At 42.4% G+C, this 12,110-nt stretch overlaps 1 protein-coding gene across 1 annotated transcript in view; it reads right to left on the bottom strand.

The window, feature by feature from the left end:
* Positions 1-9,627, bottom strand: part of slc1a3a (solute carrier family 1 member 3a) — a 14,254-nt gene extending 4,627 nt beyond the window's left edge. Inside the window, exons 1-7 of the mRNA XM_046842151.1 lie at positions 9,505-9,627; positions 5,756-5,955; positions 5,339-5,476; positions 3,698-3,905; positions 3,539-3,581; positions 2,904-3,172; positions 231-464 (exon numbers count right to left, since the gene is read on the bottom strand). Coding sequence (XP_046698107.1) covers positions 231-464; positions 2,904-3,172; positions 3,539-3,581; positions 3,698-3,905; positions 5,339-5,476; positions 5,756-5,936 — 1,073 coding nt within the window. The 5' untranslated portion in view covers positions 5,937-5,955; positions 9,505-9,627. The remainder of the gene's footprint in view (positions 1-230; positions 465-2,903; positions 3,173-3,538; positions 3,582-3,697; positions 3,906-5,338; positions 5,477-5,755; positions 5,956-9,504) is intronic.
* Positions 9,628-12,110: the final 2,483 nt, after the last annotated feature.

The following is a 12,110-nucleotide window of genomic DNA, read 5'->3' as shown; positions in this document are numbered from 1 at the left end:
ACAGGTGTACAGATGTGCAGGTGTTGTGTATACAGGTGTACAGATGAGCAGGTGTTGTGTATACAGGTGTACAGATGTGCAGGTATTGTGTATACAGGTGTACAGATGTGCAGGTGTAGTGTGTATACAGGTGTACAGATGTGCAGGTGTAGTGTATGCAGGTGTACAGATGTGCAGGTGTAGCGCATGCAGGTGTACAGATGTGCCAGTGCACAGATTCTGGATCTCACCTAGAGGAGGTGCCCAGTGCAGTGATGAGGGCCTGTAGGAGACCTCCAATGAAGACGAAGGGGTTTTTGCGTGTGACCAGGAAGTAGATGGTGGGTAAGACAATAGTGGCATGAATAAGCAGACCTACGATGACAGTGATTGTGTAGAGGCCTAAAGCGCCGCCCATTGCTGATAGGTCCTCCATCTCCAGGATTTTCCCAGCAATCAGGAAGAGGATCCCCACAGGAGCATACCTGCCCACAGGTACCCATTAGGACAATCAGCATGTGACATGAGCTGCTGGTGGTTTTATGATCAGTGTCACTTTAGAAGCAGATTACTGACACGTGTGAGTGCAGATAAAAGCACACGTGCCCACAGGTAATCACGGTGAAATGATCCACCTACCAGGAAGAAACCTTACATAACCTTACAAACATTACACTCTAGATGCTGGAGCATGTCTTTACAAAAAAAATTAGTAGATGCACATCAATATGCAGTGATGATTTTATCAACTTTTCCATAATCAAATCAATAAAAATATCAGGAATCTGCGTGAAATTATTCATAAACATGGGATTCGCTTCCATTGCTATGCTGATGACACACAGCTGTATATTTCAGCAAAGCCAGATGAGCGAGATCAGCTTAACAATGTTGAGGAGTGTGTAAAGGACATTAGACAGTGGATGCTTAATAACTTTCTTCTGCTCAACTCAGATAAGACGGAAGTACTTTTACTAGGACCACATGCAGCTAGAAGTAAACTTTCTGATTACGTAGCATCTCTGGATGGTGTTTCTGTCTCAGCATGTACGGCTGTCAAAGACCTTGGTGTGATTATTGACCCGAGTCTTTCCTTTGAGTCTCACGTGAATAATATCACCAGGATCTCCTTCTTTCACCTTAGAAATATTGCTAAGATTAGAAATATGATGTCGTTACAGGATGCAGAAAAACTAGTAGATGCTTTTGTAACATCTAGATTAGACTACTGTAACGCTTTACTGTCTGGGTGTTGGAGTAAGTGCAGAAATAAGCTTCAGTTAGTTCAGAATGCAGCAGCAAGAGTCCTCACTAGATCTAGAACATATGATCACATCAGCCCTGTTTTAATCATCTACACTGCTCCCAATTACATCTCACACTGATTATAAAATACTACTACTGACGATAAAGCACTTAACGCTCTCACGCTGCAGTATCTGAGTGAACTTCTGTACCAGTATGATCCTCCACGCCTACTTAGATCAAAAGGTGCAGGCTATCTGTTGGTACCTCAAATAATGAAGACTCCAGCAGGGGGCAGATGTTTCTCTTATAAACCCCACAGTTATGGAACAACCTTCCAATCAGTGTTCGGGACTCAGACACAGTCTCAGTGTTCAAGTCGAGGCTGAACACATATTTATTTAGTGGAGTCTTTAGTCAGTAGGTGTTTGTGAGGTAAAGGAGCAGATCTGAAGGGATCATGGATATGGAGTGTTTGGTAAACTGGGATATTTGGATGATGTCGTCTCCTCACTCTCACACGTTCACTCAGGTTTGTTGATGGTGGTGTGGTGGGTCGTCTCTTATCCCAGAGATCCCTCATGTCTGTGTTTCCTTCTGCTTCTCCCTTTTAGTTCTGCTGCTACAGTGAGTCTTGTCTCTAATTTCACCCTGACAGGTGGCAGAAGTACAAACAGCCCTGAATATATGAGGCACTGAATATATGAGGCACTGAATATATGAGGCACTGAATATATGAGGCACTGAATATATTTAGTTTACTCAGGTGAAAGTAAAGAAGTTTGGGCTCTGACATGTACTTATCCATTACTTCTACCTGTTTTAGTGTCACACTGGAAACTGGTTCTCACATCATATTAATATCAGAACAGTTTAGCAGAAAAACAGGAAAATCTGCTTCAGTACAGTAACGTATTAATAACGTATTAATAACGTAATAACGTAAAGAATTTGCACTTTGTTGCACTCCACCTCTGCACTCTGTTTATACTCTACACTATCTTTAACTTTCATATAACAATAAGGAGTCTTAATAATCTTTATCCTTCTCCCCCCTGTCCCTCCCCAGTGGTGTGGGATTTGAACTCAGGAACGTTCTGATGAGAAGCACTGCTCCCTCACAGTTCTGGTGTGTACCATAGTGCCGTGTGCACTGCTCCTCTCTCTGTTTTATTGCAGTGTAACTCTGTGATTATCTGGAACTGAGGTGGAACTGGGAATTGTTCTGCTGTGGGATGCTGTGATCTTTCCCCTGGAATCTGGCAGTGTTTTATAGTAATATACGAGTGTGGAAACCATGTGTTTGTAGTTAGTATTTGATTCATGAATATTGGTGGTTGCAGGTTATTATAATTACAGTTTGTATTCAATATTAAACTATAGTTGGGTTGAGGGTTAAGTTCCACCAGCCTGATGGTTCTGTCTTGTGTCCAGTGAAAAGGGGCGGGTCTATTTAGGCCTCTATGCTAGCATGCTAAAATGGTAACTCAAATTTAGAGTTCACTTTAAATGTATCATGTGTTTAAACCATTAGAGGTCTCCTTCTGAAAATAGTGACCTCTGACCCCACCCTTCCCACCTTCACATCTGCAAAGCAACGTGAGTTCCATTACCCCTGACCCCTGTAGCCACCAACAGGCCCCCCATTACCTTCTAACCCCACCTTCTGGTTCACTCACCACATGATGATGGCCACGAGCCTCATGATGGCCTCATTGAGACAGTCAAAAAAGTCCCTAAGGGGCCGGCCCTGCTCCTTCATGCTGCCTATGATGAGGCCGAAGCTCATGGAGAAGACGACCAGGCCGAGTGCGTTAATGCTGCTCACTGTGCCGAGTACCGGGATGTCCTCCTCATAACTCAACTCCTCATCCACACTGGAGGAGTTCACTGTGCTGTTCACCGACACCCTGACCGTCACTGTCCGCTTCCCCGTCTGCGTCTTAAACTACACACACACACACACACACACACACACACACACACACACACACACACACACACAGGAGAGAGAGATACAGTGAGGGACAGAGAGAGACAGACAGTAGTGTGTATATAAAGACATACATATCTTTATATATATTTATATATCCTTTATATTTTATATTCTTATATTTTATTTTATATAGTTTTTATACTTTATTTATCTGCTTCTTTTTCTTTTTCCCCCATCCTATTCCCTCATGCCGGACCGTCGTATAAAGCATTTCACTGCATGTCGTACCCTGTGTGTATGTATGTGATGAATAAAATTCGATTTGATTTGATTTGGTGTGTGTGTGTGTGTGTGTGTGTGTGTGTGTGTGTGTAATACCTGTTGTGTACAGGCCTGCACTAGGTTTGGAGGAAACATGTTTCTGTCAGAGAGAAAAAAAATAAAAAATAAAAAGGTTAAAAACTCTAATCAGTAAAGTGTGTATTAAATGTACGAGTGTGTGTGTGTGTGTGTGTGTGTGTGTGTGTGTGTGTGTACCTGATTAAGTCGAGGAAGGCGTCAGCAGCATTCACCTCCTCTAGTTTCTCCTGTAAGAGTGACTGTGGTTTGGCTCCTCCCCTTCCTGGCTGGATGATAACGACCATGACGATGCCGATGAAGACTGCGATGATGGTGGTGGTGGTGTAGTAGATCACAGCTCGCACACCCATCCTGCCTGACGCACGACTGTCCAGCGCAGCCATGCCTACACACACACACACACACACACACACACACACACACAACATAAATTGATATGTGTGTGTGTCTGTGTGTGTGTGTGTGAACAGGAGGATAACCATGATCTCACACACACACACACACACACACACACACACACACACACTGCGCTTTACCTTCCATTCTGACATCACCAACATGGCCGACCTCAAAATACAGCCCTCACATACTGCCCCACACTGCCCCACCCTGCCCCACACTGCCCTGGGTCACAGCACACAACGGCAATGCTGTAAATTAAGGTGTTTGTGTGTGTGGAGGGGGTTTAGGATAATAAGGTAAAAAGTTAAATGGGCAATGGGGCAAACACACACACACACACACACACACACACACACACACACACACACACACACACACACTTTCAAGCCTGGGAAAGCTCTGTGTTGGTCATTCTCGCACTCCTCTCATAAGTTTTGTATCCATGGTAACACCCCTAATAAAGTCTTATTCTAAAGACTATTAACAGATACACACACTCACACACACACACACACACACTCACACACTCACACACACTCACACACTCACACACACTCACACTTGTTGCAGTCATTTGGTAACGCAGGTTTAGAGATAATACGATAAGATTTCACCTAATGTGGAACAATCAGTGTGTGTTTGTGTATGCGTTTGTGCATGTGTTTGTGTAAGTGTGTGTCTGTGCATGCGCGTGTGCGTGTGTGTGTGTGTGTGTGTGTGTGTGTGTGTGTGTGCATCTGTTGGTAACTGAATGAGTTCTTTGTTTGTTTGCTCTATGGTCACTTCGACCCCTGACCTCATGCCTGTTTGAAGAAGGACACACACACACACACCCCACTGCTGCCCTACACACACATACACATACACACACACACACACACACACACACACACACTTCTGTAGTTAATTTAAATCTAGACATTTTTTTATTCTTTATAATGTTACACAAATTTTATTAACAGATGTGCTGCAGGGAAAAACTCTAGTGTGTGTGAGTGTGTGAGTGTGTGTGTGAGTGTGTGCGTGTGTGTGTGTGTGCGTGCGTGCGTGCGTGTGTGTGTGTGTGTGTGTACTCTGTACCCAAACCATGTTGTGTGCATTGGATAACACCATTATGTTGTGTTAGATATTAGATGGTGTCTGTGTGTAGCTCTGTCAAATGTGTAGTGTAGTGTAGTGTCTTCTGTGTCTAGTGATGTGTAGTGTTGTGTAATGTATGTAGTGTTGTGTAGCGTGTGTAATGAGAGTAATGTTGTGTAATGTGTATAATGTGTGTATCTGTAGTGTTGTGTAATGTGTGTAGAGTTGTGTAGTGTTGTGTAATGTGTGTAGTGTTGTGTGATGTGTGTAGAGTTGTGTAGTGTTGTGTGATGTGTGTAGAGTTGTGTAGTGTGTAATGTGTGTAGTGTTGTGTACCTGTAATTAGACTGGACACCAGCAGGGGGAGCACTAACATCTGCAGCATGCGCATCAGCAGCTCTCCGGGAAACGAGAAGTACTTCACCTGCCGATACGACAGCTTATAGGGACGCAATCCAAACCCCAGAACAATACCTACAACACACACACACACACACACACACACACACACATCACTCACATCCTGTGTGTGGAGTTGAAATAAATGTAAAGAAGGTGATTTCAGGTCTGTTGAGTTTGTAATGATGAACTGAGATTTGTAGGAGAAATGACGGCTGTATATAAATATATATTAGTTATTAAATATAAAGATTACAGAAGTGTGTACAGAGTCATTCAGCAGATTAATATAAAGGTAAATAAGGGATATAACGGATCACACACACACACACACACACACACACACACACACACCGATGATGACCGCGGCGATGGTGAGGAGGACGAAGGCGTTTTTCCTGAGGCAGGATCGTACGTCTTTAGCGCCGAGGTTCTGCACGGCCTTCCGTGCTCGGATCGATCTCTCGGTCATTCTCTCTCTGATCTGCTGAATCCGTCCTCCAGGACGCTGAGTCTCACCGTTACTCTGAGTCATAGCAGCTTCTCCAATCTCTCTGAAACACACGGACCATAAAAACATTCTCTTTAAAACACAACACTTTACTCATCACTGCCCGAGAATACTTTAGAACTTCAGAACGTTCCATGCGTAAGGCTCTGTATCTCTTCAGCTCTTCGGTTCCTCAGAATGTTCCAGAAGTTCACATTTCCTCAACAGGATCTGGAACTTATTAGTTCCTCTAAGGATTCAGCAGCATGCTCAGTCTTTGGCGAGTTCTAGAATCTTTTAGTTTCTTAGTAGGTTTGAAATTAAATCCACAGACGCTCTGAACACTATTAGTTCTTCAAGCAGTTTGAAAACGACTTCATTCTTCAGAAGAAGCTGCCACTCGATTTTATTTACTTTTGTCTCTCAATAAAGTTTCAGCACAGGCTGTGATTTAACACAACAAAGGGTAGTGTGGGTTTCAGGTCACTGGCCATCAGGTGAGCAAGAGGACGCTGTGTTCAATAATCTCAGACCTTCTGCACATAGATAACCAACCTTTACACTACAGTCTCCCTACAGTCTCACTGCTCTACACTACAGTCTCACTACTATACATTACTCTACACTACAGTCTCACTGCTCTACACTACAGTCTCACTACAGTCTCACTACTATACATTACTCTACACTACAGTCTCACTACAGTCTCACTACTATACATTACTCTACACTACAGTCTCACTGCTCTACACTACAGTCTCACTACTATACATTACTCTACACTACAGTCTCACTGCTCTACACTACAGTCTCACTGCTCTACACTACAGTCTCACTACAGTCTCACTACTATACATTACTCTACACTACAGTCTCACTGCTCTACACTACAGTCTCACTACAGTCTCACTGCTATACATTACTCTACACTACAGTCTCACTACTATACATTACTCTACACTACAGTCTCACTGCTCTACACTACAGTCTCACTACTCTACACTACAGTCTCACTACTATACATTACTCTACACTACAGTCTCACTGCTCTACACTACAGTCTCACTACAGTCTCACTGCTATACATTACTCTACACTACAGTCTCACCGCTCTACACTACAGTCTCACTACAGTCTCACTACTATACATTACTCTACACTACAGTCTCACCGCTCTACACTACAGTCTCACTACAGTCTCACTGCTCTACACTACAGTGTCACTACTATACATTACTCTACACTACAGTCTCACTGCTTTACACTACAGTCTCACTGCTATACATTACTCTACACTACAGTCTCACCGCTCTACACTACAGTGTCACTACTATACATTACTCTTCACTACAGTCTCACTGCTCTACACTACAGTCTCACAGCTATACATTATTATACACTACAGTCTCACCGCTCTACACTACAGTCTCACTACAGTCTCACTGCTATACATTACTCCACACTACAGTCTCACCGCTCTACACTACAGTGTCACTACTATACATTACTCTACACTACAGTGTCACTACTATACATTACTCTACACTACAGTCTCACTGCTCTACACTACAGTGTCACTACTATACATTACTCTACACTACAGTCTCACTGCTCTACACTACAGTGTCACTACTATACATTACTCTACACTACAGTCTCACTACTCTACACTACAGTCTCACTACTATACATTAATCTACACTACAGTCTCACTGCTCTACATGACAGTCTCACTACTATACTTTACTCTACACGACAGTCTCACTACTCTACACTACAGTCTCACTGCTCTACACTACAGTCTTACTACTCTACACTACAGTCTCACTACTCTACATTACTCTACACTACAGTCTCACTACTCTACACTACAGTCTCACTACTATACATTAATCTACACTACAGTCTCACTGCTCTACATGACAGTCTCACTACTACACATTACTCTACACTACAGTCTCACTACCCTACACAACAGTCTCACTACTATACATTACTCTACACTACAGTCTCACTACTATACATTAATCTACACTACAGTCTCACTGCTCTACATGACAGTCTCACTACTATACATTACTCTACACTACAGTCTCACTACTCTACACTACAGTCTCACTGCTCTACACTACAGTCTCACTACTCTACACTACAGTCTCACATACACTACAGTCTCACATACACTACAGTCTCACATACACTACAGTCTCACTACTCTACACTACAGTCTCACTACTCTACACTACAGTCTCACTGCTCTACACTACAGTCTCACATACACTACAGTCTCACATACACTACAGTCTCACCACTCTACACTACAGTCTCACTACTCTACACTACAGTCTCACTGCTCTACACTACAGTCTCACTGCTCTACACTACAGTCTCACTGCTCTACACTACAGTCTCACTGCTCTACACTACAGTCTCACTACTCTACACTACAGTCTCACATACACTACAGTCTCACATACACTACAGTCTCACTACTCTACACTACAGTCTCACTACTCTACACTACAGTCTCACTACTCTACAATACAGTCTCATATACACTACAGTCTCACATACACTACAGTCTCACATACACTACAGTCTCACTACTCTACACTACAGTCTCACTACTCTACACTACAGTCTCACTGCTCTACACTACAGTCTAACTACTCTACACTACAGTCTCACTACTCTACACTACAGTCTCACTGCTCTACATGACAGTCTCACTACTATACATTACTCACACTACAGTCTCACTACTCTACACTAGTCTCACTACTCTACACTACAGTCTCACTGCTCTACACTACAGTCTCACTACTCTACACTACAGTCTCACTACTCTACACTACAGTCTCACATACACTACAGTCTCACTGCTCACACTACAGTCTCACTACTCTACACTACAGTCTCACACTACAGTCTCACTGCTCTACACCACAGTCTCACATACACTACAGTCTCACTACTCTACTACAGTCTCACTACTCTACACTACAGTCTCACACTACAGTCTCACTGCTCTACACTACAGTCTCACTACTCTACACTACAGTCTCACATACACTACAGGCTCACATACACTACAGTCTCACTACTCTACACTACAGTCTCACTACAGTCTCACTACTCTCTCCAGTCTTGCTGTACTTCTACAGTCCACATGTTCTTCTTTACACATTTCATTTGTTCTTTCGTTAAACACTCTTTTTCTATAGGTTAGTTCATTATGTAATTATTTGTTTGTTAATTTATATATTTCACAGACTCCACATGACCACCATCATTTTTACTATTATTATTGTTGTCATTATTATTATTATTATTAGTGTTGTTGTTGTTGTATTTACACTAATGTATTGTTTGCATGTTGATGGAATAACCTCCTTATTTAGGATAAAATCATTCGGGTAATTAAACTAACAGACACACACTCTTTCTCTCTCTCTCTCTCTCTCTCTCTCTCACACACACACACACACACACACACACAGAGTCACTCTTTATATGCCTACGGCTCCACGTGTGCTAGAACCACTGCCAGGACCATACACACACACACACACACACACACACACACACACACACACACAGAGTAAGTACTTACGGAAGTGAGGTCCTGCAGGCTGAAAGGTGGAACAGTGATACGCTCTGAGAATTTGTGAGTTAAGAGAAAGAGAAAAAATGTGAGAGATCAAGAAAAAGTCAAAGAGTGGGAGGGAACATTTCCTGGTGGGTGTGTCCTACACTACACAGATGAACCAATCAAATAACTACAGAGTGGAGGGAAGAGTAAAGGAGGTGGAGAGAGAGAGAGAGAAAGAGAGAATTAGAGTTTCCATAAAAAATACACAATATAAATTATAAGGGAAAGTGTGTGTGTGTGTGTGTGTGTGTGTGTGTGTGTGTGTGTGTGTGTGTGTGTGTGTATTTGCTCAGACACTTGTGCAGTTAAAGTTTTTTCATAAAAACTTACGTGAGAAAATTAACCATGAATCAGATAAGAAACACACACATACACACGCAGGGACACTAACACACACTCACTCACACACACAGGCACTATCACACACAGTCACACAGACACAAATACACACACTGATGAAGTGTGTGTATGTGTGTGTGTGCACACTTGGATACTCACAACCACACACACACACACACACACACACACACACACACACAATCTCTTCTTCTTTTTTGTTGATAATCATGTTTTCTGGTGGGTGTGTGTGTGTGTGTGTGTGTGTGTGTGTGTGTGTGTGTGTTTGTTTATAGCTTTTGTCTCCTACAACAGTAACATCTGTTTTTAAACATGATTTTTCTGCGGCTTTTTCACACTTAAACGTGTTTTTAATGTTTGAATATTTAAATTTATGCATGTGATTTAATTATTATACAAAATGAATGAATTATAATCCAGATGCTTAAATCTTTACTTATCAACAAAATATCGGTGTATTTTAAGCACGGTTGTCAATTTTCATTAAAAACAATATAAATTTAGATTTACACAATTTAGTCTTGTATACGCAAATGTTTTTGTTTACAAAAAGAAAACCCCAGAATGAGAGAAAGAAGAAAATCCGCCATTCCTTCAACACGCAGCACGAGGAGCTGAAAATCTCGAAATGAAACTCAATATGTGCCTTTTGCCTTTTTTAATTACACTTTTATACATGAATTCCCTGAATTATGGTTTTATATCATTATAATAACAAAACAGCTTATTTTAAAATAATAATTATAATAATTTATCTGATTATTCAATCGGAAAAAAGAATCGTAAAATTAATAAAGGATTAAAATAATGGTGAGTTGCAGCTCTACACTGATCTGAGCTCAGAGCTGAACTGCACACGCGTGCACTACTGAACAGAAGGTTCTAGAACTACAGCAGAAGGTGGAAGGCAGAGGAGCCTGAACTCCTGCAGAACAACAAAAGCTGAAACTGAAGAGAAACAGAGCTGAAGATGAAATGAGTCTGAGGAGCCGCAATTACAGCCGAGTTCTGGAGTGGTGTGTGTGTGTGTGTGTGTGTGTGTGTGTGTGTGTGTGTGTGTGTGTGAGTGTGTGTGAGTGTGAGAAAGATCTGGAATCAGTGTTGGAGTGTATGAGCCGGCTGATCTCCGATCTCCATTCAGAGACTGAGGTGTGTGTGTGTGTGTGTGTGTGTGTGTGTGTGTGTGTGTGTGTGTGTGTGAAGTCAGACCGTGGGAACAGGGTGATACAAAGGCCAGAGCACAAAGCTGCCCTACAGCCGCCCTGTTCCCACTGCCCTGCTGCCTCATGGGGGCAAAAAGAGACGAGCAGATCACATCACCTGCCCCACATACAGTTCCATCCCTTGGGGATATCCCACAATGCACTGGGAGACTGCTCCGCCTGCTCACCTGTTTACCCCTCAGGTCACCGAGCCCACGCAGAGGCAGGAAGGTGACGGATTCTGCACTAGAGCTCTTCTCTTTTAATCATTCTATCACTAATTACATTTACAATGCCCTCCACAATTATTGGCACCCCTGTTTAAGATGTGGTCGTGGACTTCAAAAAATTCTCCTTTTTGTTAAAACAACATAGAACCCAAATGCAAAAAAATCATGTGTCCCACAATTATTGGCACCCCTAACAATTCCTCTGAAAAAAATTTTTTTTTATATATTTTTCTGTAGTTGCTAAGGTTGGTCAGGGTATCTAGGGACTTTTAATTAGTAATTCATGATTTCCTGTTTCCCTGGGGTATAAATATGACGTGACACAGAGGCCTAATTCTCTTACCCATTTGTCAACATGGCAAAGACAAGAGAACACACCATTCAAGTAAGGCAGATGTGTGTCGACCTTCATAAGTCAGGCAATGGCTACAAGAAAATAGCCACTCGCCTTAACTTGCCGGTATCTACAGTCAGAGGAATCATTAAGAAGTTTAAAACAACTGGAACAGTGACAAACAAGGCTGGAAGAGGTCCCAAGTTTATCTTGCCACAACGCACAGTGAGGAGGATGGTAAGAGAAGTAAAAAAATTTCCCAAGCTCACCGTCACAGAATTGCATCAAAGAGTGGCATCTTGGGGTCACAGAGTCTCCAAAACAACCATCAGACGCTCTCTACATGCCAACAAGCTGTTTGGGAGGCATGCAAGGAAAAAGCCTTTTCTCACTAACACTCACAAACGTAAACGTCTGGAGTCTGGAGCTAAGCGGTACTGGGAC

This window comes from Silurus meridionalis, chromosome 27 (genome assembly GCF_014805685.1).
Source record: "Silurus meridionalis isolate SWU-2019-XX chromosome 27, ASM1480568v1, whole genome shotgun sequence".
NCBI lineage: Eukaryota > Metazoa > Chordata > Actinopteri > Siluriformes > Siluridae > Silurus > Silurus meridionalis.
This window is presented reverse-complemented; position numbering and strand designations above follow the sequence as displayed.